At 41.1% G+C, this 27,959-nt stretch overlaps 1 protein-coding gene across 1 annotated transcript in view; it reads left to right on the top strand.

Annotated features, from left to right (window-relative positions):
* The window catches only part of mslnb (mesothelin b), a gene marked incomplete in the record, with an annotated part of 183,184 nt that overhangs the window by 64,264 nt on the left and 90,961 nt on the right, over positions 1–27,959 (top strand). The window contains 59 exon segments of the mRNA XM_071354003.1: positions 96–123; positions 232–316; positions 450–596; positions 699–910; positions 1,768–1,868; positions 1,962–2,080; positions 2,291–2,467; positions 2,574–2,605; positions 2,719–2,816; positions 2,925–2,947; positions 3,617–3,638; positions 3,746–3,773; positions 3,882–3,966; positions 4,101–4,247; positions 4,350–4,561; positions 5,419–5,519; positions 5,612–5,730; positions 5,942–6,118; positions 6,234–6,265; positions 6,405–6,502; positions 6,608–6,636; positions 6,799–6,820; positions 6,938–6,965; positions 7,257–7,341; positions 7,770–7,916; positions 8,143–8,354; positions 8,798–8,898; positions 9,117–9,235; positions 9,331–9,507; positions 9,614–9,645; positions 9,759–9,856; positions 9,965–9,987; positions 10,535–10,556; positions 10,672–10,699; positions 10,808–10,892; positions 11,027–11,173; positions 11,359–11,570; positions 12,428–12,528; positions 12,621–12,739; positions 12,955–13,131; positions 13,247–13,278; positions 13,418–13,515; positions 13,622–13,650; positions 13,813–13,834; positions 13,952–13,979; positions 15,851–15,935; positions 16,375–16,521; positions 16,748–16,959; positions 17,119–17,219; positions 17,441–17,559; positions 17,871–18,047; positions 18,141–18,172; positions 23,488–23,585; positions 23,800–23,822; positions 23,921–23,942; positions 24,098–24,125; positions 24,321–24,405; positions 25,101–25,247; positions 25,495–25,706. Coding sequence (XP_071210104.1) covers positions 96–123; positions 232–316; positions 450–596; positions 699–910; positions 1,768–1,868; positions 1,962–2,080; positions 2,291–2,467; positions 2,574–2,605; positions 2,719–2,816; positions 2,925–2,947; positions 3,617–3,638; positions 3,746–3,773; positions 3,882–3,966; positions 4,101–4,247; positions 4,350–4,561; positions 5,419–5,519; positions 5,612–5,730; positions 5,942–6,118; positions 6,234–6,265; positions 6,405–6,502; positions 6,608–6,636; positions 6,799–6,820; positions 6,938–6,965; positions 7,257–7,341; positions 7,770–7,916; positions 8,143–8,354; positions 8,798–8,898; positions 9,117–9,235; positions 9,331–9,507; positions 9,614–9,645; positions 9,759–9,856; positions 9,965–9,987; positions 10,535–10,556; positions 10,672–10,699; positions 10,808–10,892; positions 11,027–11,173; positions 11,359–11,570; positions 12,428–12,528; positions 12,621–12,739; positions 12,955–13,131; positions 13,247–13,278; positions 13,418–13,515; positions 13,622–13,650; positions 13,813–13,834; positions 13,952–13,979; positions 15,851–15,935; positions 16,375–16,521; positions 16,748–16,959; positions 17,119–17,219; positions 17,441–17,559; positions 17,871–18,047; positions 18,141–18,172; positions 23,488–23,585; positions 23,800–23,822; positions 23,921–23,942; positions 24,098–24,125; positions 24,321–24,405; positions 25,101–25,247; positions 25,495–25,706 — 5,704 coding nt within the window.

Below are 27,959 nucleotides of genomic sequence, written 5' to 3'. Positions count from 1 at the left end.
TCTGACAGCAACAACAGATGTGATACCTACTGTACCTTATATATTGCTGCATGAGAGTCTAAAACTAAACATGTTTTTCTCCTGCTCATCTGCAGATAGCAGAGTCTGTGAAGGAAATGCCAGGTAACAAGTTTATCACCTGTATCTAAGATCTACCTGGTTTTAAACGATTTAGTGAACTCTTATGGTTATCAGTGATATGACCGTTTGTTCTATTTGATACTTCTACAGTGATTCACTACAAAGTTATTTGGCGACATCAAATACAGCGAACGTGCCCTGTAACTTTTCCCTGGAGGAGTACGCCTGCGCATCGGTGAGATTCTTTCACTGTGGCCGTGATTCTAGTGTATGAGAGACAAAGAGATGCTGTAGAGATACCAAGGTAGAGAAAACCTCTACATGTATTCATTCATTGACTCCATATCATCTGTTCTTCTCTCTCGAAGCTGAAAGACTTCACTGCAGAACACCTGGTGTCTCTTCTGAAATGTAAACTGCCCGGCAACTCCTCTCACTCTAAAGAGACCTGGAAGGTTCTCCTCACCAAACTGACCTCTGTCTTAGACCAAGCTCTGGACATGTTCTCCAATATGGTGAGGACATAAATCAACCTTCCTTCACTCTGGTGATCAAGGACAAGGTTGCAGTGTGTTGCTCTTTTTCCTGAATGACCAATCACATCTCTTCCTCCCCAGTCCAAACCTGTGATTGGTCCAGCCGTATCCCAGGTGCTGGATGTGATTGGAGAGATCCGGGTCAACAGACTGACCGACGATCAGCTGAGAGACAGTGATGTCATCGGGAAGTGGTTCTCTGGGCGTTTGAGAGCGTTCCTGCCGTCTGCATCAGGAGGGTTTCTGCACTGCCTCAGCACCAAGAACCTCAGCTGTGACTCGTATCAACAGATGTATGTTTTATAACCGCCTCGTAACACTAGGTCCTCATAATTTAGGTCCTCATTAGCTATACAACATTTCACAGTGGTATATCAGATAATATTTTATATACCATGTCGTCTTGGAGATACCCCTCGAGAGGGGGCTCTGTTTGTCCCAGAAATTAGTAGCGGATATTGGTGTGTTCAGCTGACTGAGAGGAATCCAATACCATTTCCTGGATATTTCTGGGTGAAACACAAGGGGAGAAATCATGGGTTGGGGTCAGGGGTTAACCCACCATTAAGGATGTCACGCCCAGAGGGTTAACCCTCTATAAATGATGCGTTTTCTCAATGATATTTACTGCCCGAACACATCATTTGTTTTAAGATAGTAAAGAAATGGATCATCAAGTTTTTTCATTCTCTATTTAAGAAAATCTAGGCGTATCAGAAACACATGTCAAAAAAGTATTTGATGAAACATTAGAAGTGTACCTTATTGCCATTACCTCAATGAAAGCACTAAATAACACATATGAAATGTCAAATTGGGTAATGACAAATTTCAGTCAGAAGGAAATATGGTTTAAAGTGTTGGAAATGCAGCAGAAATGTATTGGAAAGGTCAGGAAAACATCAGGGAAGATCTTTAGGCAATAAATGTGCATGAACTTCTGTGTAGAAGAAAAGGTCATCATTGCTTTCAATGAATTTTCTCCAGTCATTCTGAGCAGATTCTGTCGCAGTCGTCCTCTTCCCTTCTACCGAGTCCTGCTCAAACCGTTCAAACGCTAGAGCAGGTTTTCTAGACAGATGCTCCCGGTAGAGGTCCCGCGCGGACCTCGTATCTAGAGGCTTAATGATTTATATTTCCTTTCTCACAGACTGAGGGAGTTCAGCAATCAATTCGACCAAATGGACCAAATGAGACAAGAGCTGGTGGTCAAATACTTCATCCAGCCCTTCCTGACCAAAAACTCCTCAGGTTTGGAAGACAGCAACTAGAGTAAAAGCAGCAAACCGTTCCTCAACTTCATTTAATTTTTTACCTTAAAACCAATTGGTCTCCTCCCTCCAGACTCTGGCTGTGTGTCCAGGTCTAACAGCAGTGTGGACTGGCTGCAGAAGAACCTGGGGCAGTTTTCAGTACTGGTGTCCCTCAGCGACCTGTTGAAACTCAACACAGACTTCTCTCCTGTACGTCTCAATTTCTGCCGACTACGCCACTTTGTTTATACATATATTTTATTAACGACACAATAAATGGGTTGTAAAGTATTCTAGTTAAGTCTGTAAATCAACAATGCTTTGGCACATCAGTTCAACCAGGTTAAAATGTCAGTTTTTGATGTTGGAGGAGGTGTATTGAACATTACAATCTCTCTCTTTCCACCTCTCTCCTTCCAGTTGTCATCCCTGGAGGTTCTCTCTCCAAAGCAGACAGCAGAGCTGGTGGTGTTGCCTCTTCCTGGTCTTCCAGGGAAAGATGTCATCATCAACACAGTGTTTGACTTCCTGTCTCAGTCACCAAAGGAGAGGAAACTCCCTGACTTCCTGTACCACCTCGTCAGGCTGTCTGAAGAGGTAACACTCTGGGCATTAGTAAACAACAGTTCTAACTTCTTCCTCAACTGGTATTGATACTTTATCTTGTTGTTATATTGATGAAGCCCTTTGATGTCCATTTCAGATGACGCCACCATGCGATAGCTTTAAGACCATGTAAGTGGATTGAACAGAAGTCTAACAATCAAGAGATAATTTATCTTAATGATCTTGTAAAACCACAAAGCACTACTACACTTTGACATATCTGTTGTCTGTGTCTGTCTCAGCTTTGAGCGTCTGTACCAGGCCTTACCGTCTGTACCTCCAGAGATGGAACCAGTCATTCAGGCCGTTATAGACAACCTGATGCAGACCGCTCCAGCAGGTCAGTCATCCTTCATTAACCACGTTGACTATTTTAACGTGAATAAGATTATTCAAATAATATATCAACTGACTATTTTTCAATGTGTTTTCTAACTTTTGTTGACAGATTGCTTGCCGATGAATATGAAGGTGAGAATGTATCTCTTTTTTATTATAATATCTTTCATTGACTACTGTAATGAAGTAATGTAACTACTGTAATTGACTACTGTAGTGAAGTAATGTAACTACTGTAATTGACTACTGTAATGAAGTAATGTAACTACTGTAATTGACTACTGTAATGAAGTAATGTAACTACTGTAATTGACTACTGTAATGAAGTAATGTAACTACTGTAATTGACTACTGTAATGAAGTAATGTAACTACTGTAATTGACTACTGTAGTGAAGTAATGTAACTACTGTAATTGACTACTGTAATGAAGTAATGTAACTACTGTAATTGACTACTGTAGTGAAGTAATGTAACTACTGTAATTGACTACTGTAATGAAGTAATGTAACTACTGTAATTGACTACTGTAATGAAGTAAGAAGTAATGTACCTACTGTAATTGACTACTGTAGTGAAGTAATGTAACTACTGTAATTGACTACTGTAATGAAGTAATGTAACTACTGTAGTGAAGTAATGTAACTACTGTAATTGACTACTGTAATGAAGTAATGTAACTACTGTAGTGAAGTAATGTAACTACTGTAATGAGGTAATGTATCTACTGTAATTGACTACTGTAATGAAAGGCCCATTATTATTGATACCTTTGTAATGTAAAATCTTCTGTCTTTTTCAGTGTCCAATAACACCAGCGAACGGTAAGTGTTTTCTCTGACAGCAACAACAGATGTGATACCTACTGTACCGTATATATTGCTGCATGAGAGTCTAAAACTAAACATGTTTTTCTCCTGCTCATCTGCAGATAGCAGAGTCTGTGAAGGAAATGCCAGGTAACAAGTTTATCATCTGTATCTAAGATCTACCTGGTTTTAAACGATTTAGTGAACTCTTATGGTTATCAGTGATATGACCGTTTGTTCTATTTGATACTTCTACAGTGATTCACTACAAAGTTATTTGGCGACATCAAATACAGCGAACGTGCCCTGTAACTTTTCCCTGGAGGAGTATGCCTGTGCATCGGTGAGATTTTTCCACTATTGCCCGTGATTCTAGTGTATGAGAGACAAAGAGATACTGTAGAGATACCAAGGTAGAGAAAACCTCTACATGTATTCATTCATTGACTCCATGTCATCTGTTCTTCTCTCTCGAAGCTGAAAGACTTCACTGCAGAACACCTGGTGTCTCTTCTGAAATGTAAACTGCCCGGCAACTCCTCTCACTCTAAAGAGACCTGGAAGGTTCTCCTCACCAAACTGACCTCTGTCTTAGACCAAGCTCTGGACATGTTCTCCAATATGGTGAGAACATAAATCAACCTTCCTTCACTCTGGTGATCAAGGACAAGGTTGCAGTGTGTTGCTCTTTTTCCTGAATGACCAATCACATCTCTTCCTCCCCAGTCCAAACCTGTGATTGGTCCAGCCGTATCCCAGGTGCTGGATGTGATTGGAGAGATCCGGGTCAACAGACTGACTGACGATCAGCTGAGAGACAGTGATGTCATCGGGAAGTGGTTCTCTGGGCGTCTGAGACCGTTCCTGCCGTCTGCATCAGGAGGGTTTCTGCATTGCCTCAGCACCAAGAACCTCAGCTGTGACACGTATCAACAGATGTACGTTTTATAACCGCCTCGTAACACTAGGTCCTCATAATTTAGGTCCTCATTAGCTATACAACATTTGACAGTGGTATATCAAAGAATATTTTATATACCATGTCATCTTGGAAATACCCCTCGAGAGGGGACTCTGTTTGTCCCAGCAATTAGTAGCGGATATTGGTGTGTTCAGCTGACTGAGAGGAATCCAATACAATTTCCTGGATATTTCTGGGTGAAACACAAGGGGAGAAATCATGGGTTGGGGTCAGGGGTTAACCCACCATTAAGGATGTCGCGCCCAGAGGGTTAACCCTCTAGAAATGATGCGTTTTCCCAATGATATTTACTGCCCGAACACATCATTTGTTTTAAGATAGTAAAGAAATGGATCATCAAGCTTTTTCATTCTCTATTTAAGAAAATCTAGGGGTATCTGAAACACATGCCAAAAAAGTATTTGATGAAACATTAGAAGTGTACCTTATTGCCATTACCTCAATGAAAGCACTAAATAACACATATGATATGTCAAATTGGGTAATGACAAATTTCAGTCAGAAGGAAATATGGTTTAAAGTGTTGGAAATGCAACAGACATGTATTGGAAAGGTCAGAAAAACATCAGGGAAGATCTTTAGGAAATAAATGTGCATGAACTTCTGTGTAGAAGAAAAGGTCATCATTGCTATCAATTCATTTTCTCCAGTCATTCTGAGCAGATTCTGTCGCAGTCGTCCTCTTCCCTTCTATCGAGTCCTGCTCAAACCGTTCAAACGCTAGAGCAACTTTTCCAGGAAGATGCTCCCGGTAGAGGTCCCGCGCGGACCTCGTATCTAGAGGCTTAATGATTTATATTTCCTTTCTCACAGACTGAGGGAGTTCAGCAATCAATTCGACCAAATGGACCAGATGAGACAAGAGCTGGTGGTCAAATACTTCATCCAGCCCTTCCTGACCAAAAACTCCTCAGGTTTGGAAGATAGCAACTAGAGTAAAAGCAGCAAACCGTTCCTCAACTTCATTTAAATCTTTGACCTTAACCAATTGGTCTCCTCCCTCCAGACTCTGGCTGTGTGTCCAGCTCTAACAGCAGTGTGGACTGGCTGCAGAAGAACCTGGGGCGGTTTTCAGTCCTGGTTTCCCTCAGCGACCTGTTGAAACTCAACACAGACTTCTCTCCTGTACGTCTCACTTTCTGCCGACTACGCCACTTTGTTTATACATATATTTTATTAATGACACAATAAATGGGTTGTAAAACTATTCTAATTAAGTCTGTACATCAGTAATGTTTTCACAGATCAGTTCACCCAGGTTAAAATGTCAGTTTTTGATATTGGAAAAGGTGTTTTTAACATTACAATCTCTCTCTTTCCACCTCTCTCCTTCCAGTTGTCAGCCCTGGAGGTTCTCTCTCCAAAGCAGAGCGCAGAGCTGGTGGTGTCGCCTCTTCCTGGTCTTCCAGGGAAAGATGTCATCATCAACACAGTGTTTGACTTCCTGTCTAAGTCACCAGAGGAGAGGAAACTCCCTGACTTCCTGTACCACCTCTCCAGGCTGTCTGTGGTGGTAATGATCCCAAAGATTATTAGTCAACAAACTTGTAAAGCTGTCTTTGAGTTAACTGAAAAAACATTGTAGTCTTGCTTCAATATGGTGATGTTAACTTCGATCCTCTCCCCAGACTCCAGTCGGCTGCTCGGTCTACCAGACCATGTAAGTCAAACTTGAGACGATAGGTTGATTAGGCGATCCATGATATGCGGATCTAGTAATTGCATAAATATTCTCTATGTTCATGTGAAAAGATCAAAGAGACCAATCTTTTAAATGACATTGTTTTTGTTTCCCACAGTTTTGTGAGGCTGTACCAAGCCATGTCAGCGTTGCCTCAAGAGATGGAGCCAATCATCTGGGCCAGTGTTTATGACCTCACAGAATCTGCACCAATGGGTGAGTCAGGAGCACTGTCTTTTTCTCAAATCAGATTCCAGATATAATTAGATTTATTTTTTTAACTTAATTTAATCTCTACGTATTTTGTTTTCATGTGAACAGATTGTGCTCTGGTACCAGTTAACCAACAGGTAAGTCAGTTCATGTCTCATTAAAATGTTACAAGATTGTGAAACAACATTGTTCTTTGTGCTTCTTATATTACCCTGAACTGAAAATAGGGGGAATTTACAACCGTGTGAATCTTCTCAGAGACATTCCTTAATCGTTATTTTGTCTCTCTTGTTTTCCAGTGTCCAGTGTCATCACACAATGGTAAATGAAGTTTAGTAAACAACAACTTGATACTGTACCCTACCCCAATCTTTATCCCAGAACTGCACATGTAATCCAATATCAAATGTTCTGTATCCTTTTTTTTATCTCTCTCAGCAACAAGAGTTTGTGCCGCAGTTGACAGGTACAGTAAGACTTTATTCAGACCAGACTAGTTTTGCAAAATTCTTGTAACTGTCCCAAAATTCATATATATATATATTTTTATTCCTGGTTGGAAGTTGTCAAGAATAAGGAGGAAATAATCAAGTTATCGGGAATCTTCCAAACTGTTTTTCTGAAAAACTGGGCATTTTGGGAAACTTCCCAGAAGTTTGCAAACCTGGTCCATCCAAGTGATGGAAACACACTGATCCTGACAGTGAGAGTTGGTTGTGAGTTTGACACTGATTCTTCTGTCTAACCCGTGTTATAGTTCATCTCTACAACAGCTCTGGGACTCTGGGATCTCAACGGGACGTCTATGTGACTTCAGCATCAAACAATACGCCTGCTCACAGGTATGGGTTTAAAATCTTCAGACAATCATGTTGGTACATATATATTACTGGCTTTGTGCTCATAGCCTATGGCTTTCTGTATTTACCAGTCGCAGAAAAAAACTCAACTTAACATTTGGATTAGTTATAATCATTCACAGGTGGTTTATGTTAACTACAATGGAAAGTGACTTGTTTGGTCCAGTAGTTACAGCCGCTGACCCCGGCACACATGTGTCATGTTAGTCAGAGTCGGCATGGATTCCAATCTGACCCACTGCCCTTTGACTCACCCCCTCCCTATCTCCCCTGTCTTTCCAGAACTGTTCTACCTCTTCATTAAAGCAAAAACACGTCAGAAAGGAGTGGGAGTGCAACTGCTGCACTCCTTAAAAATGAACATGCAATGGAAGTAGTAATAGTGGTTAAAATACTTCTCTTTCCCACAGCTGAAAGACCTCACAGCTGAGAACCTGGTCACACTGCTGAAATGTAAACTATCAGAGAATAACACAGACTCCAAAGAGACCTGGAAGCTGTTCTTCACTAAAGCTTCTGCAGTTCTGGATCAGGCTCTTGTACTTCTCTCCAACCAGGTACGTCTGATTCTGAAAACATTGCGGGTGTCTTTACCAATGTCGACTTAACCAATTTCTCAGCCTTAAAGTTTCCGAATAGAGCGGAATTTTTAACAACTTTGTTCAAGGTCAGGAATAGTTTAGGGTTGGCCTAGTTTGAGGTTAAAGTTCAAGTAAGTATGTGGTGTATCGGGTCAGGGTTTGCCAAAGCATGAAGTTACCAACCACGTCTCTTCCTCCCCAGTCTGAGCCTGTGATTGGCCCAGCACTATCTCAGGTGCTGGATGTGATTGGAGAGATCCGGGTCAACAGACTGACTGAGGAACAGCTGAGAGACAGTGTTGTCATCAGGAAGTTGTTCTCTGGGCGTCTGAGATCGTTTCTGCCGTCTGCATCAGGAGTGTTTCTGCATTGCCTCAGCACCAAGAACCTCAGCTGTGACTCTTACCAAGCTGTGTAAGTGGTTACTATTTGGGTTTAGGACCTTTCTGAGTGTGTCAGGTTGTCATAAAGTAGCCATTGGGTCCTCACAAAGTTAGATCCTTGTAACATAGGTATTAGGTCCTCATAATGTAGGTATTAGGTCCTCATAATGTAGGTATTAGGTCCTCACAAAGTTAGGTATTAGGTTCTCATAATGTAGGTATTAGGTCCTCATAATGTAGGTATTAGGTCCTCATAATGTAAGTATTAGGTCCTCATAACATAGGTATTAGGTCCTCATAATGTAGGTATTAGGTCCTCATAATGTAGGTATTAGGTCCTCATAATGTAGGTATTTGGTCCACATAATGTAGGTATTAGGTCCTCATAATGTAGGTATTAGGTCCTCATAACGTTATGTCCCCTAAATGTTAGGTCCTTATAACTTATACACATTACTCACGTATCACTTTCAGGGTGAAGGAGTTTGGGGCCCAGTTTGATCACATGACCCTAGAGCAGCAGCAGCTGGTTCTGAAGGAGCTGGTTGTCCCCTTCCTGTCTCGACCCAGAACAGGTAATCATCAGCTGATTGGGTGTTTGCTTTTGAATAGTTGATTGGTTCGTTTTTCAAGTATATCACAATGTTTTTTCATTTATTTGTATTTTTACAGTTGGTGATGACATGTAAAAACATTATACAATGTAGACCTGCACATTTGGATAGGTTTAGGCCATTCGCATGTTTGTGTTTTGATGTTTATGTCTGTATGTTAATAACCCTCTTCCCTCTAGACTCTGGCTGTGTGTCCAGCTCTAACAGCAGTGTGGACTGGCTGCAGAAGAACCTGGGGCCATTCTCAGTTCTTGTGTCCCTCAGGGACCTGCTAGAATTCAACACAGACTTCTCTCCTGTACGTCTCATTTTCTGCCGACTACGCCACAATGATTACACATAGATATTTGTCCTCATCAAGTATTGATAACTTTCTTGTCTCCTCTCTTCCAGTTGTCAGCCCTGGAGGTTCTCTCTCCAAAGCAGACAGCAGAGCTGGTGGTGTTGCCTCTTCCTGGTCTTCCAGGGAAAGATGTCATCATCAACACAGTGTTTGACTTCCTGTCTAAGTCACCAAAGGAGAGGAAACTCCCTGAGTTCCTGTACCACCTCGTCAGGCTCTCTGAAGAGGTAACACTCTGTGCATTAGTAAACAACAGTTCTAACGTGTACCTCAACTGATACTGATACTTTATCTAGTTATTATATTGACGAAGCCCTTTGATGTCCTTTTCAGATGACGCTACCATGCGATAGCTTTAAGACCATGTAAGTGGATTCAACAGAAGTCTAACAATCAAGAGATCATTTATCTTAATGATCTTGTAAAACCACAAAGCACTACTACGCTTTGACATATCTGTTGTCTGTGTCTGTCTCAGCTTTGAGCGTCTGTACCAGGCCTTACCGTCTGTACCTCCAGAGATGGAACCAGTCATTCAGGCCGTTATAGACAACCTGATGCAGACCGCTCCAGCAGGTCAGTCATCCTTCATTAACCACGTTGACTATTTTAACATGAATAAGATTACTCAAATAATATATCAACTGAGTATTTTTCATTGCGTTTTCTAACTTTTTTTGACAGATTGCTTGCCGATGAATATGAAGGTGAGAATGTATCTCTTTTTTATTATAATATCTTTCATTGACTACTGTAGTGAAGTAATGTAACTACTGTAATTGACTACTGTAAGGAAGTAATGTAACTACTGTAATTGACTACTGTAATGAAGTAATGTAACTACTGTAATTGACTATTGTAATGAAGTAATGTAACTACTGTAATTGACTACTGTAATGAAGTAAGAAGTAATGTACCTACTGTAATTGACTACTGTAGTGAAGTAATGTAACTACTGTAATTGACTACTGTAATGAAGTAATGTAACTACTGTAATTGACTACTGTAATGAAGTAAGAAATAATGTACCTACTGTAATTGACTACTGTAGTGAAGTAATGTAACTACTGTAATTGACTACTGTAATGAAGTAATGTAACTACTGTAATTGACTACTGTAATGAAGTAAGAAGTAATGTACCTACTGTAATTGACTACTGTAGTGAAGTAATGTAACTACTGTAATTGACTACTGTAATGAAAGGCCCATTATTATTGATACCTTTGTAATATAATATCTTCTGTCTTTTTCAGTGTCCAATAACACCAGCGAACGGTAAGTGTTTTCTCTGACAGCAACAACAGATGTGATACCTACTGTACCGTATATATTGCTGCATGAGAGTCTAAAACTAAACATGTATTTCTCTTTTTCTCCTGCTCATCTGCAGATAGCAGAGTCTGTGAAGGAAATGCCAGGTAACAAGTGTATCACCTGTATCTAAGATCTACCTGGTCTTAATCCATTTAGTAAACTCTTATGGTTATCAGTGATATGACCGTTTGTTCTATTTGATACTTCTACAGTGATTCACTACAAAGTTATTTGGCGACATCAAATACAGCGAACGTGCCCTGTAACTTTTCCCTGGAGGAGTATGCCTGCGCATCGGTGAGATTCTTCCACTATTGCCCGTGATTCTAGTGTATGAGAGACAAAGAGATACTGTAGAGATACCAAGGTAGAGAAACCCTCTACATGTATTCATTCATTGACTCCATATCATCTGTTCTTCTCTCTCGAAGCTGAAAGACTTCACTGCAGAACACCTGGTGTCTCTTCTGAAATGTAAACTGCCCGGCAACTCCTCTCACTCTAAAGAGACCTGGAAGGTTCTCCTCACCAAACTGACCTCTGTCTTAGACCAAGCTCTGGACATGTTCTCCAATATGGTGAGGACATGAATCAACCTTCCTTAAATGTGTGGGGCGCGTTCAGCAGGAAGCAACGTTTTGGAAAGTTCACATAGAAAATGATTCCTACATAGCATATTCCTATCTGCAACGTTCGAGAGCCTTTTGCAACTGAACGTGGCCCTGTTGTTCTGTTATTGAATGACCGATCTCTTCCTCCCCAGTCCAAACCTGTGACTGGCCCAGCAGTATCCCAGGTGCTGGATGTGATTGGAGAGATCCGGGTCAACAGGCTGACTGACGATCAGCTGAGAGACAGTGATGTCATCAGGAAGTGGTTCTCTGGGCGTCTGAGACTGTTCCTGCCGTCTGCATCAGGAGGGTTTCTGCACTGCCTCAGCACCAAGAACCTCAGCTGTGACACGTATCAACAGATGTACGTTTTATAACCGCCTCGTAACACTAGGTCCTCATAATTTAGGTCCTCATAAGCTATACAACATTTCACAGTGGTATATCAAAGAATATTTTATATATCATGTCGTCTTGGAAATACCTCTCGAGAGGGGACTCTGTTAGTCCCAGCAATTAGTAGCGGATATTGGTGTGTTCAGCTGACTGAGAGGAATCCAATACAATTTCCTGGATATTTCTGGGTGAAACACAAGGGGAGAAATCATGGGTTGGGGTCAGGGGTTAACCCACCATTAAGGATGTCGCGCCCAGAGGGTTAACCCTCTAGAAATTATGCGTTTTCCCAATGATATTTACCTCCCGAACACATCATTTGTTTTAAGATAGTAAAGAAATGGATCATCAAGCTTTTTCATTCTCTATTTAAGAAAATCTAGGGGTATCTGAAACACATGCCAAAAAAGTATTTGATGAAACATTAGAAGTGTACCTTATTGCCATTACCTCAATGAAAGCACTAAATAACACATATGATATGTCAAATTGGGTAATGACAAATTTCAGTCAGAAGGAAGTGTGGTTTAAAGTGTTGGAAATGCAACAGAAATGTATTGGAAGGGTCAGAAAAACATCAGGGAAGATCTTTAGGAAATAAATGTGCATGAACTTCTGTGTAGAAGAAGAGGTCATCATTGCTTTCAATTCATTTTCTCCAGTCATTCTGAGCAGATTCTGTCGCAGTCGTCCTCTTCCCTTCTACCGAGTCCTGCTCAAACCGTTCAAACGCTAGAGCAGCATTTCTAGAAAGATGCTCCCGGTAGAGGTCCCGCGCGGACCTCGTATCTAGAGGCTTAATGATTTATATTTCCTTTCTCACAGACTGAGGGAGTTCAGCAATCTATTTGACCAAATGGACCCGATGAGACAAGAGCTGGTGGTCAAATACTTCATCCAGCCCTTCCTGACCAAAAACTCCTCAGGTATGGACGATAGCAACTAGAGTAAAAGCAGCAAACCGTTCCTCAACTTCATTTAAATTTTTGACCTTAACCAATTGGTCTCTTCCCTCCAGACTCTGGCTGTGTGTCCAACTCCAACAGCAGTGTGGACTGGCTGCAGAAGAACCTGGGACGGTTTTCAGTCCTGGTGTCCCTCAGCGACCTGTTGAAACTCAACACAGACTTCTCTCCTGTACGTCTCACTTTCTGCCGACTACGCCACTTTGTTTATACATACGTATATTTTATTAATGACACAATAAATGGGTTGTAAAACTATTCTAATTAAGTCTGTACATCAGTAATGTTTTCACAGATCAGTTCACCCAGGTTAAAATGTCAGTTTTTGATGTTGGAGGAGGTGTATTGAACATTACAATCTCTCTCTTTCCACCTCTCTCCTTCCAGTTGTCAGCCCTGGAGGTTCTCTCTCCAAAGCAGACAGCAGAGCTGGTGGTGTTGCCTCTTCCTGGTCTTCCAGGGAAAGATGTCATCATCAACACAGTGTTTGACTTCCTGTCTAAGTCACCAAAGGAGAGGAAACTCCCTGAATTCCTGTACCACCTCTCCAGGCTGTCTGTGGTGGTAATGATCCCAAATATTATTAGTAAACAAACTTGTAAAGCTGTCTTTGAGTTAACTGAAAAAACATTGTAGTCTTGCTTCAATATGGTGATGTTAACTTCTATCCTCTCCCCAGACTCCAGTCGGCTGCACGGTCTACCAGACCATGTAAGTCAAATTTGAGACAATAGGTTGATTAGACGATCCATGATATGCAGATCTAGTAATTGCATAAATATTCTCTATGTTCATGTGAAAAGATCAAAGAGACCAATCTTTTAAATGACATTGTTTTTGTTTCCCACAGTTTTGTGAGGCTGTACCAAGCCATGTCAGCGTTGCCTCGAGAGATGGAGCCAATCATCTGGGCCAGTGTTTATGACCTCACAGAATCTGCACCAATGGGTGAGTCAGGAGCACTGTCTTTTTCTCGAATCAGATTCCAGATATAATTCGGGTTTTATTTTTTTACTCAATTTAATCTCTACGTATTTTGTTTTCATGTGAATAGATTGTGCTCTGGTACCAGTTAACCAACAGGTAAGTCAGTTCATGTCTCATTAAAATGTTACAAGATTGTGAAAGAACATTGTTCTTTGTGCTTCTTATATTACCCTGAACTGAAAATAGGGGGAATGGACAAACGTATGACTCTTATCAGAGACTTTCTTTAATGATTATTTTGTCTCTCTTGTTTTCCAGTGTCCAGTGTCATCACACAATGGTAAATTAAGTTTAGTAAACAACAACTTGATACTGTACCCTACCCCAATCTTTATCCCAGAACTGCACATGTAATCCAATATCAAATGTTCTTTATGCTTTTTTTTATCTCTCTCAGCAACAAGAGTCTGTGCCACAGTTGACAGGTACAGTAAGACTTTATTCAGACCAGACTAGTTTTGCAAAATTCTTGTAACTGTCCCAAAATGAATATACACTGCTCCAAAAAATAAAGGGAACACTTAAACCACACAATGTAACTCCAAGTCAATCACACTTCTGTGAAATCAAACTGTCCACTTAGGAAGCAACACTGATTGACAATAAATTTCACATGCTGTTGTGCAAATGGAATAGACAACAGGTGGAAATTATAGGCAATTAGCAAGACACCCCCAATAAAGGAGTGGTTCTGCAGGTGGTGACCACAGACCACTTCTCAGTTCCTATGCTTCCTGGCTGATGTTTTAGTCACTTTTGAATGCTGGCGGTGCTTTCACTCTAGTGGTAGCATGAGACGGAGTCTACAACCCACACAAGTGGCTCAGGTAGTGCAGCTCATCCAGGATGGCACATCAATGCGAGCTGTGGCAAGAAGGTTTGCTGTGTCTGTCAGCGTAGTGTCCAGAGCATGGAGGCGCTACCAGGAGACAGGCCAGTACATCAGGAGACGTGGAGGAGGCCGTAGGAGGGCAACAACCCAGCAGCAGGACCGCTACCTCCGCCTTTGTGCAAGGAGGAGCAGGAGGAGCACTGCCAGAGCCCTGCAAAATGACCTCCAGCAGGCCACAAATGTGCATGTGTCTGCTCAAACGGTCAGAAACAGACTCCATGAGGGTGGTATGAGGGCCCGACGTCCACAGGTGGGGGTTGTACTTACAACCCAACACCGTGCAGGACATTTGGCATTTGCCAGGGAACACCAAGATTGGCAAATTCGCCACTGGCGCCCTGTGCTCTTCACAGATGAAAGCAGGTTCACACTGAGCACATGTGACAGACGTGACAGAGTCTGGAGATGCCGTGGAGAACGTTCTGCTGCCTGCAACATCCTCCAGCATGACCGGTTTGGCGGTGGGTCAGTCATGGTGTGGGGTGGCATTTCTTTTGGGGCCGCACAGCCCTCCATGTGCTCGCCAGAGGTAGCCTGACTGCCATTAGGTACCGAGATGAGATCCTCAGACCCCTTGTGAGACCATATGCTGGTGCGGTTGGCCCTGGGTTCCTCCTAATGCAAGACAATGCTAGACCTCATGTGGCTGGAGTGTGTCAGCAGTTCCTGCAAGAGGAAGGCATTGACGCTATGGACTGGCCCGCCCGTTCTCCAGACCTGAATCCAATTGAGCACATCTGGGACATCATGTCTCGCTCCATCCACCAACGCCACGTTGCACCACAGACTGTCCAGGAGTTGGCGGATGCTTTAGTCCAAGTCTGGGAGGAGATCCCTCAGGAGACCATCCGCCACCTCATCAGGAGCATGCCCAGGCGTTGTAGGGAGGTCATACAGGCACGTGGAGGCCACACACACTACTGAGCCTCATTTTGACATGTTTTAAGGACATTACATCAAAGTTGGATCAGCCTGTAGTGTGGTTTTCCACTTTAATTTTGAATGTGACTCCAAATCCAGACCTCCATTGGTTGATAAATTTGATTTCCATTGATAATTTTTGTGTGATTTTGTTGTCAGCACATTCAACTATGTAAAGAAAAAAGTATTTAATAAGAATATTTCATTCATTCAGATCTAGGATGTGTTATTTTAGTGTTCCCTTCATTTTTTTGAGCAGTGTATATATTTTTTTATTCCTGGTTGGAAACTATCAAGAATAAGGAGGAAATAATCAAGTTATCTGGAATTTTCCAAACTGTTTTTCTGAAAAACTGGATATTTTGGGAAACTTCCCAGAAGTTTGCAAACCTAGTCCATCCAAGTGATGGAAACACACTGATCCTGACGGTGAGAGTTGGTTGTGAGTTTGACACTGATTCTTCTGTCTAACCCGTGTTATAGTTCATCTCTACAACAGCTCTGGGACTCTGGGATCTCAACGGGACGTCTATGTGACTTCAGCATCAAACAATACGCCTGCTCACAGGTATGGGTTGATCTGTCTTCAGACAATCATGTTTGTACTTTTAGATTACTGGCTTTGTGCTTATAGCCTATGGCTTTCTGTATTTACTGGCTTTCTGTATTTACCAGTCGCAGAAAAAAACACTACATTTAACATTAGGATTAGTTATAAACATCACTGGTGGTTTATGTTAACTACAATGGAAAGTGACGTGTGGTCCAGCAGTTATAGTCGCTGACCCCGGCACGTGTCATGTACGTCAGAGTCGGCATGGGTTCAAATCCCTCCCACTGCCCCTTGACTCACCCTCCGTCTTTCCTACACTTGACTATCTCTTCAATGAAGTCAACAAACATCCAAAAAGAGTAGGACTGCCTCACTCCCTAAAAGGTTGAAACAATGTGCAATGGAAGAAGTACGGAAGAAGTATTAGTGGCTAAAGGACTTCTCTTTCCCACAGCTGAAAGACCTCACAGCTGAGAACCTGGTCACACTGCTGAAATGTAAACTATCAGAGAACAACACAGACTCCAATGAGACCTGGAAGCTGTTCTTCACTAAAGCTTCTGCAGTTCTGGATCAGGCTCTTGTACTTCTCTCCAACCAGGTACGTCTGATTCTCAAAACATTGCGGGTGTCCTTACCAACGTCGACTTAACCAATTTCTCCGCCTTAGAGTTTCCGAATAGAGCAAAAATTTTAACAACTTTGTTCAAGGCCAGGAATAGTTTAGGGTTGGCCTAGTTTGAGGTTAAAGTTCAAGTAAGTATGTGGTGTATCGGGTCAGGGTTTACCAAAGCATGAAGTTACCAACCACGTCTCTTCCTCCCCAGTCTGAGCCTGTGAATGGCCCAGCACTATCCCAGGTGCTGGATGTGATTGGAGAGATCCGGGTCAACAGACTGACTGAGGATCAGCTAAAGGACAGTGATGTCATCAGGAAGTTGTTCTCTGGGCATCTGAGACCGTTTCTGCCGTCTGCATCAGGAGTGTTTCTGCACTGCCTCAGCACCAAGAACCTCAGCTGTGACTCTTACCAAGCTGTGTAAGTGGTTACTATTTGGGTTTAGGACCTTAGTGTGTCAGGTCCTCACAAAGTTAGATATTAGGTCCTCATAATGTAAGTATTAGGTCCTCATAATGTTATGTCCCCTAAATGTTAGGTCCTTATAACTTATCCACATTACTCACGTATCACTTTCAGGGTGAAGGAGTTTGGAGCCCAGTTTGATCACATGACCCTAGAGCAGCAGCAGCTGGTTCTGAATGAGCTGGTTGTCCCCTTTCTGTCTCGGCCCACAACAGGTAATCATCAGCTGATTGGATGTTTGCTTTTGAATAGTTGATTGGTTCGTTTTTCAAGTATATCACAATGTTTTTTCCATTTATTTGTATTTTTATAGTTGGTGATGACATGTAAAAAACATTCTACAATGTAGACCTGCACATTTAGATAGGTTTAGACCAGTTGAATGCTTGTGTTTTGATGTTTATGTCTGTATATTTAATAATCCTCTTCCCTCTAGACTCTGGCTGTGTGTCCAGGTCTAACAGCAGTGTGGACTGGCTGCAGAAGAACCTGGGGCGCTTTTCAGTCCTGGTGTCCCTCAGCGACCTGTTGAAACTCAACACAGGCTTCTCTCCTGTACGTCTCACTTTCTGCCGACTACGCCACTTTGTTTATACATACATATATTTTATTAATGACACAATAAATGGGTTGTAAAACTATTCTAATTAAGTCTGTACATCAGTAATGTTTTCTGCCGACTACGTCATCACAATGATGCATAGATATTTGTCCTTATAATGTATTAAACGGGTGTTGTGATGCCCGGAAAAAAATATAGAAACCTGAGTCTCTATCAGAAACATGTATGTTTTTTGACTCATCTGAAGGGAAATTGTATTTTTAGTTTGTTAGGTTTGATAACCTTCTTGTCTCCTCTCTTCCAGTTGTCAGCCCTGGAGGTTCTCTCTCCAAAGCAGACAGCAGAGCTGGTGGTGTTGCCTCTTCCTGGTCTTCCAGGGAAAGATGTCATCATCAACACAGTGTTTGACTTCCTGACTGAGTCACCGAAGGAGAGGAAACTCCCTGAGTTCCTGCAACAACTTGTCAGCCTGATCAAACAGGTACATCTCTCTGCTGTCCTTGTCTACAAAAAATACAGTCTTAATCATTGATACAAACCAAGTACTAACCTTTTAACTTGTTTCTGTCTTTAGGGAAATATCCCTTGTGCCTCCTACAAGATCATGTAAGTAGTACCGAACCCATAGATTGGATAGTAGTACTGTACCCATAGATAGGATAGTAGTACCGCACCCATAGATAGGATAGTAGTACCGTACCCATAGATAGGATAGTAGTACCGTACCCATAGATAGGATAGTAGTACTGTACCCATAGATAGGATAGTAGTACTGTACCCATAGATAGGATAGTAGTACCGTACCCATAGATTGGATAGTAGTACCGTACCCATAGACAGGATAGTAGTACCGTACCCATAGATAGGATAGTAGTACCGTACCCATGGATAGGATAGTAGGACCGTACCCATAGACAGGATAGTAGTACCGTACCCATAGATAGGATAGTAGTACCGTACCCATAGATAGGATAGTAGTACTGTACCCATAGATAGGATAGTAGTACTGTACCCATAGATAGGATAGTAGTACCGTACCCATAGATAGGATAGTAGTACCGTACCCATAGATAGGATAGTAGTACCGTACCCATAGACAGGATAGTAGTACCGTACCCATAGACAGGATAGTAGTACCGTACCCATAGACAGGATAGTAGTACCGTACCCATAGATAGGATAGTAGTACCGTACCCATAGATAGGATAGTTGTACCGTACCCATAGATAGGATGTAGTACCGTACCCATAGACAGGATAGTAGTACTGTACCCATAGATAGGATAGTAGTACCGTACCATAGATAAGATAGTAGTACCGTACCCATAGACAGGATAGTAGTACCGTACCCATAGACAGGATAGTAGTACCGTACCCATAGATAGGATAGTAGTACCGTACCCATAGAACAGGATAGTAGTACCGTACCCATAGACAGGATAGTAGTACCGTACCCATAGACAGGATAGTAGTACCGTACCCATAGATAGAATAGTAGTACCGTACCCATAGACAGGATAGTAGTACCGTACCCATAGACAGGATAGTAGTACCGTACCCATAGATAGGATAGTAGTACCGTACCCATAGATAGGGTGTCCATAGATAGGGTGTCCTTCCACTCTGCTCAGAGTGGGTGAAAACATGCTTCGGTGATGATATTTCAACTCCTTATGTTACAAAATACATTTTACCAAGACAAATGTGATTCTTTATATTCTGAATCGTTCAGTGGGGTTTTTCTCTAAGGTATAATTAACATTATATCCAAAAAAGTCACATTTCGTAACCTAATACAGTGTCTTCAGAAAGTATTCACACCCCTTGACTTTTTCCACATTTTGTTGTTACAAAGTGGAATTTAAAATAGATTTCATTGTAATTTTTTTGTCAACGATCTGCACAAAATACTCTGTAATGTCAAAGTTGATGAAAAATTCCAACATTTGTCAAAAAAAAGAATGAAACATAAAATACTCATATACAGTATGATATGTATATATATACCGTATCTTGATTAGATAAGTATTCAACCCCTCTGAGCCAGTACATGTTAGATCACCTTTCGTAGCGATTACAGCTGTGAGTCTTTCTGGGTAGGTATCTAAGAGCTTTTCACACATGGATTGAGCAACATTTGCCCATTATTCTTTAATAAAAAATCAAGCTCGGTCAAATTGTTTGTTGATCATTGCTAGACAACCATTTTCAGGTGTTGCCTTAGATTTTCAAGCAGATTTAATAAAAAAAAAAATGTAACTTGCCCACAAGGGAACATTTACTGTCTTCTTGGTAAGGAGCTCCAGTGTAGATTTGGCCTTGTGTTTTAGGTTATTGGTAAGGATCTCCAGTGTAGATTTGGCCTTGTGTTTTAGGTTATTGGTAAGGAACTCCAGTGTAGATTTGGCCTTGTGTTTTAGGTTATTGGTAAGGATCTCCAGTGTAGATTTGGCCTTGTGTTTTAGGTTATTGGTAAGAATCTCCAGTGTAGATTTGGCCTTGTGTTTTAGGTTATTGGTAAGGAACTCCAGTGTAGATTTGGCCTTGTGTTTTAGGTTATTGGTAAGGATCTCCAGTGTAGATTTGGCCTTGTGTTTTAGGTTATTGGTAAGAATCTCCAGTGTAGATTTGGCCTTGTGTGTTAGGTTATTGGTAAGGATCTCCAGTGTAGATTTGGCCTTGTGTTTTAGGTTATTGGTAAGGATCTCCAGTGTAGATTTGGCCTTGTGTTTTAGGTTATTGGTAAGGAGCTCCAGTGTAGATTTGGCCTTGTGTTTTAGGTTATTGGTAAGGATCTCCAGTGTAGATTTGGCCTTGTGTTTTAGGTTATTGGTAAGGATCTCCAGTGTAGATTTGGCCTTGTGTTTTAGGTTATTGGTAAGGATCTCCAGTGTAGATTTGGCCTTGTGTTTTAGGTTATTGGTAAGGATCTCCAGTGTAGATTTGGCCTTGTGTTTTAGGTTATTGGTAAGGATCTCCAGTGTAGATTTGGCCTTGTGTTTTAGGTTATTGGTAAGAATCTCCAGTGTAGATTTGGCCTTGTGTTTTAGGTTATTGGTAAGGAACTCCAGTGTAGATTTGGCCTTGTGTTTTAGGTTATTGGTAAGGATCTCCAGTGTAGATTTGGCCTTGTGTTTTAGGTTATTGGTAAGAATCTCCAGTGTAGATTTGGCCTTGTGTGTTAGGTTATTGGTAAGGATCTCCAGTGTAGATTTGGCCTTGTGTTTTAGGTTATTGGTAAGGATCTCCAGTGTAGATTTGGCCTTGTGTTTTAGGTTATTGGTAAGGAGCTCCAGTGTAGATTTGGCCTTGTGTTTTAGGTTATTGGTAAGGATCTCCAGTGTAGATTTGGCCTTGTGTTTTAGGTTATTGGTAAGGATCTCCAGTGTAGATTTGGCCTTGTGTTTTAGGTTATTGGTAAGGATCTCCAGTGTAGATTTGGCCTTGTGTTTTAGGTTATTGGTAAGGATCTCCAGTGTAGATTTGGCCTTGTGTTTTAGGTTATTGGTAAGGATCTCCAGTGTAGATTTGGCCTTGTGTTTTAGGTTATTGGTAAGGAGCTCCAGTGTAGATTTGGCCTTGTGTTTTAGGTTATTGGTAAGGAGCTCCAGTGTAGATTTGGCCTTGTGTTTTAGGTTATTGGTAAGGAGCTCCAGTGTAGATTTGGCCTTGTGTTTTAGGTTATTGGTAAGGATCTCCAGTGTAGATTTGGCCTTGTGTTTTAGGTTATTGGTAAGGAGCTCCAGTGTAGATTTGGCCTTGTGTTTTAGGTTATTGGTAAGGAACTCCAGTGTAGATTTGGCCTTGTGTTTTAGGTTATTGGTAAGGAACTCCAGTGTAGATTTGGCCTTGTGTTTTAGGTTGTTGGTAAGGATCTCCAGTGTAGATTTGGCCTTGTGTTTTAGGTTGTTGGTAAGGATCTCCAGTGTAGATTTGGCCTTGTGTTTTAGGTTATTGGTAAGGATCTCCAGTGTAGATTTGGCCTTGTGTTTTAGGTTATTGGTAAGGAACTCCAGTGTAGATTTGGCCTTGTGTTTTAGGTTGTTGGTAAGGATCTCCAGTGTAGATTTGGCCTTGTGTTTTAGGTTGTTGGTAAGGAGCTCCAGTGTAGATTTGGCCTTGTGTTTTAGGTTATTGGTAAGGAACTCCAGTGTAGATTTGGCCTTGTGTTTTAGGTTATTGGTAAGGAACTCCAGTGTAGATTTGGCCTTGTGTTTTAGGTTATTGGTAAGGAGCTCCAGTGTAGATTTGGCCTTGTGTTTTAGGTTATTGGTAAGGAGCTCCAGTGTAGATTTGGCCTTGTGTTTTAGGTTGTTGGTAAGGATCTCCGGTGTAGATTTGGCCTTGTGTTTTAGGTTATTGGTAAGGAACTCCAGTGTAGATTTGGCCTTGTGTTTTAGGTTGTTGGTAAGGATCTCCAGTGTAGATTTGGCCTTGTGTTTTAGGTTATTGGTAAGGAACTCCAGTGTAGATTTGGCCTTGTGTTTTAGGTTATTGGTAAGGAACTCCAGTGTAGATTTGGCCTTGTGTTTTAGGTTATTGGTAAGGAGCTCCAGTGTAGATTTGGCCTTGTGTTTTAGGTTATTGGTAAGGAACTCCAGTGTAGATTTGGCCTTGTGTTTTAGGTTATTGGTAAGGATCTCCAGTGTAGATTTGGCCTTGTGTTTTAGGTTATTGGTAAGGAACTCCAGTGTAGATTTGGCCTTGTGTTTTAGGTTATTGGTAAGGATCTCCAGTGTAGATTTGGCCTTGTGTTTTAGGTTATTGGTAAGGAACTCCAGTGTAGATTTGGCCTTGTGTTTTAGGTTATTGGTAAGGATCTCCAGTGTAGATTTGGCCTTGTGTTTTAGGTTGTTGATAAGGATCTCCAGTGTAGATTTGGCCTTGTGTTTTAGGTTATTGGTAAGGATCTCCAGTGTAGATTTGGCCTTGTGTTTTAGGTTATTGGTAAGGAACTCCAGTGTAGATTTGGCCTTGTGTTTTAGGTTATTGGTAAGGATCTCCAGTGTAGATTTGGCCTTGTGTTTTAGGTTATTGGTAAGGATCTCCAGTGTAGATTTGGCCTTGTGTTTTAGGTTGTTGTCCTGCTGAAAGGTCGATATCTATCTTACCTCAATATTGTTTTATATTATATATATAATTTTCTAAGCTGTTAAAAAGGCACAGTCAACTTAGTGTATGTAAACTTCTGACCCACTGGAATTGTGATACAGTGAATTATAAGTTAAATAATCCGTCTGTAAACAATTGTTGGAAAAATGACTTGTGTCATGTACAAAGTCGATGTCCTAACCGACTTGCCAAAACTATATTTTGTTAACAAGACATTTGTGGAGTGGTTGAAAAACGAGTTTTAATGACTCCAACCTTAAGTGTATGTCAACTTCTGACCCACTGCAATGGTGATACAGTGAAATAATCTGTGAACAATTGTTGGAAAAATGACTTGTGTCATGCACAAAGTCGATGTCCTAACCGACTTGCCAAAACTATATTTTGTTAACAAGACATTTGTGGAGTGGTTGAAAAACGAGTTTTAATGACTCCAACCTTAAGTGTATGTAAACGTACGACTTCAACTGCACATGAGGTTTTGACCATTGTTTTTGTTAAAGGCGTTTCTCCACAATTATTTTACCCATTGGTCAAATGATGCGTCTTTTGATTGGACTCCCTACCATAGATGTTTCTAATGACAACTGCATCTCGTCCACGTGAGGACATCCCACGAGACATCCAATGAATGACCCATTTTCTGTCAGAAATGGCACCCTATTCCCTACATAGTGCACTACTTTTAACCAGGGTCAATAGGGGCTCTGGTCAAAAGTAGTGCACTATGTAGGGAATAGGGTGCCATTTGGGATATACTCATGTAAAATAGAACTTAAAAACGCTCCTGTTGTTGTTGTGTTTGTTTAGTTTCGCCAGACTGGACCAGGCCGTACCCACTGTTACCATGGAGATAGAGTCAGCCCTCACCTCCAGCAAGACGGCTTTACTACAGACCGTCCCATCAGGTGAGAGACGGGTTTTAATAAACAACACTGGATTCGATTGGCTGAGTCTATTTCCTGTGTAGTGTAATACTTTTGAACAGGACCCTTAGGGAGAACCATATTGGTTCCAAAGTATTTTGACCCGTTTATTTATTTTTTCTTCTTCATGTTCAACATGTTACAAAGAATCACCATTACTGCCTGAAATCTTACACGTTGTATTTTCCCCTCACAGGTTGCATTGTATACAGTGGAGAGGTGAGTATCTGTGCTGTCTTACAGGCTGATGTGACTGTGTGATTTATCTGGACGCTGCATAGCAGATTGGAACTCATTATGTCTCATCTTTCCCTCAGTGCAATGTCACCCCAGTTAATGGTACGAGATATTTATATATATATTTTTTGTGTATATTAATTCACCAAACATTGATTATTATATTATTCAATTGATTTCATAGTGATCAATAATTCCTTGCATTCCATTGATTATTATTCAGAAATAACTAATTGTTCGTTACGTATTGTTTACAGAGACAAAAGTTTGTGCTGGTGTCAACAGGTGAGTTATTCAAAGATAATTTCTGTTAGCTTCTGTTTTTTTTGTGTGGTTTTTTTTACGTTTAAAAAAAACAACATCTGTTCATTTGCGTTAATTGGTGACATGGTCTCAAACCTTTTCTAGTGCTGATTTCACGTCTCCTCTTTCCATCGTATTTCCAACAACCATCTGAATATCTGTTGTTGATTCCTTCAGCGCTGCTCTACAGGGTCACCTTGACAACGGGCAGATCAGCGGAGTCCTCTGTGATTTCAGCGTCGATGTTTACGCTTGTGGCTCGGTACGAAGAAGTCTTCACAACTGTCACGTTTCTGTTCAATTTTAATTTTAGTTGTTTTTCTAGTTGAACAACCACAGAAGTGACCCAGATGTTCTTGTTTTTTGATTGGTCTGACTTTTTGATTGGTCTGACTTTTTGATTGGTCTGACTTTTTGATTGGTCTGACTTTTTGATTGTCTGACTTTTTGATTGGTCTGACTTCTTGATTGGTCTGACTTTTTGATTGGTCTGACTTTTTGATTGGTCTGACTTCTTGATTGGTCTGACTTTTTGATTGGTCTGACTTTTTGATTGGTCTGACTTCTTGATTGGTCTGACTTTTTGATTGGTCTGACTTCTTGATTGGTCTGACTTTTTGATTGGTCTGACTTTTTGATTGGTCTGACTTTTTGATTGGTCTGACTTTTTGATTGGTCTGACTTTTTGATTGGTCTGACTTTTTGATTGGGCTGACTTTTTGATTGGGCTGACGTTTTGATTGGTCTGACTTTTTGTTTGTTTTCTTGTTTCTTTGCTCTCTACTGTAAAGCGTCTCTGGGCCCTTGAAAAGCGATATATAAATCTCATGTATTATTATTATATATTATTATTATATATCAATCTCATGTATTATTATTATACATTATTATTATATATTATTAGATTATATGATTTGTACATGTGTTTTCTCTTTCTGTCCCTTCTTTACCCTCCAGCTGTCTGCGTTGACATCGGATAACTTGGTGAGCCTGTTGAAGTGTAAGCTGTCTGGTAACACCAGCCACTCAGCACAGATCTGGAAACTGTTCTTCTCTAAGGTCTCAGTGGTCCTGGACTCAGCCCTGGATCTCTTCTCCAACACCGTGAGATAAAACTCTTATCTATTCATAGCACACTTAAACTGTACATATAAACGTACTGACTAATTATTACTGTATGTAGGTCCCCTCTTTTGATCTGGCTTTTATTTGGATTCATTTTCTAAGAAGAAAAGGAGACATTATTTTCATACCTCCAGTAGATCTGCCATGGTCCCAAATATTATTGTGAACGCTGACATTCAGTAATTTCTTGATAATGAAATCGTTTTTTTTTAACCATGTTCTCCAGACACTAGAGCCCAGCTCTCCAGCAGTGTCCCAGGCCCTGGATGCTATACGAGAGGTAAGGCTGGACAGCTTCAGCCTGGCTAGTCTCAGAGATCAGAAAATCATCAACCTCTGGTTCAACACCAGACTCCGTCCCTTCCTACCTGCCGTCTCCACTGACTTCCTGTCCTGCCTCAGCACCAAGAACTTCAGCTGCAACACCTACCAGACCATGTACGTATTAACATTACTATATATAATATAATATCACCTACCAGGTGATGAAAGGCCCTTTATCTACTACCCCAGAGTCAGATTAACTCGTGGATACCCTTTTATGTCTCTGCATACAGTATGAAGGAAGTTAGAGGTAGGTTCGCGAAGCCTAACTAGCGTTAGCGCAATGAATGGAAGTTTATGGAAAGTTCCAGTCATTATGCTAACACTGGTTAGCAATTGCGCTAGCGATAGTTAGCAACTTGCTTCAAACTGTACGCAGAGACATAAAAATGTTATCCAAGAGTTAATCTGACTCCAAGACATGCTAACCTCTCACCATTATAATAACAGGGGAGTTTAGCATTTAATATCATACCTCCAAGACATGCTAACCTCTCACCATTACAATAACAGGGGAGGTTAGCATTATATATCATACCCCCAAGACATGCTAACCTCTCACCATTACAATAACAGGGGAGGTTAGCATTTAATATCATACCTCCAAGACATGCTAACCTCTCACCATTATAATAACAGGGGAGGTTAGCATTTAATATCATACCTCCAAGACATGCTAACCTCTCACCATTACAATAACAGGGGAGGTTAGCATTTAATATCATACCCTAAAGACATGCTAACCTCTCACCATTACAATACCAAGGGAGGTTAGCATTTTAAATCATACCTCCAAGACATGCTAACCTCTCACCATTACAATAACAGGGGAGGTTAGCATTATATATCATACCCCCAAGACATGCTAACCTCTCACCATTATAATAACAGGGGAGGTTAGCATTATATATCATACCCCCAAGACATGCTAACCTCTCACCATTACAATAACAGGGGAGGTTAGCATTATATATCATACCCCCAAGACATGCTAACCTCTCACCATTACAATAACAGGGGAGGTTAGCATTATATATCATACCCCCAAGACATGCTAACCTCTCACCATTACAATAACAGGGGAGGTTAGCATTATATATCATACCCCCAAGACATGCTAACCTCTCACCATTACAATAACAGGGGAGGTTAGCATTATATATCATACCCCCAAGACATGCTAACCTCTCACCATTACAATAACAGGGGAGGTTAGCATTATATATCATACCCCCAAGACATGCTAACCTCTCACCATTACAATAACAGGGGAGGTTAGCATTATATATATCATACCCCCAAGACATGCTAACCTCTCACCATTACAATAACAGGGGAGGTTAGCATTATATATCATACCCCCAAGACATGCTAACCTCTCACCATTATAATAACAGGGGAGGTTAGCATTATATATCATACCCCCAAGACATGCTAACCTCTCACCATTACAATAACAGGGGAGGTTAGCATTATATATCATACCCCCAAGACATGCTAACCTCTCACCATTACAATAACAGGGGAGGTTAGCATTATATATCATACCTCCAAGACATGCTAACCTCTCACCATTACAATAACAGGGGAGGTTAGCATTTAATATCATACCTCCAAGACATGCTAACCTCTCACCATTACAATAACAGGGGAGGTTAGCATTATATATCATACCCCCAAGACATGCTAACCTCTCACCATTACAATAACAGGGGAGGTTAGCATTATATATCATACCCCCAAGACATGCTAACCTCTCACCATTACAATAACAGGGGAGGTTAGCATTATATATATCATACCCCCAAGACATGCTAACCTCTCACCATTACAATAACAGGGGAGGTTAGCATTATATATCATACCCCCACGACATGCTAACCTCTCACCATTACAATAACAGGGGAGGTTAGCATTATATATCATACCCCCCCGACATGCTAACCTCTCACCATTACAATAACAGGGGAGGTTAGCATTATATATCATACCCCCAAGACATGCTAACCTCTCACCATTATAATAACAGGGGAGGTTAGCATTATATATCATACCCCCAAGACATGCTAACCTCTCACCATTACAATAACAGGGGAGGTTAGCATTTAATATCATACCCTAAAGACATGCTAACCTCTCACCATTACAATACCAAGGGAGGTTAGCATTTTAAATCATACCTCCAAGACATGCTAACCTCTCACCATTACAATAACAGGGGAGGTTAGCATTATATATCATACCCCCAAGACATGCTAACCTCTCACCATTATAATAACAGGGGAGGTTAGCATTATATATCATACCCCCAAGACATGCTAACCTCTCACCATTACAATAACAGGGGAGGTTAGCATTATATATCAT

The sequence above is a fragment of the Salvelinus alpinus genome, chromosome 2 (assembly GCF_045679555.1).
Source record: "Salvelinus alpinus chromosome 2, SLU_Salpinus.1, whole genome shotgun sequence".
NCBI classification, from domain to species: Eukaryota; Metazoa; Chordata; class Actinopteri; order Salmoniformes; family Salmonidae; genus Salvelinus; species Salvelinus alpinus.
This window is presented reverse-complemented; position numbering and strand designations above follow the sequence as displayed.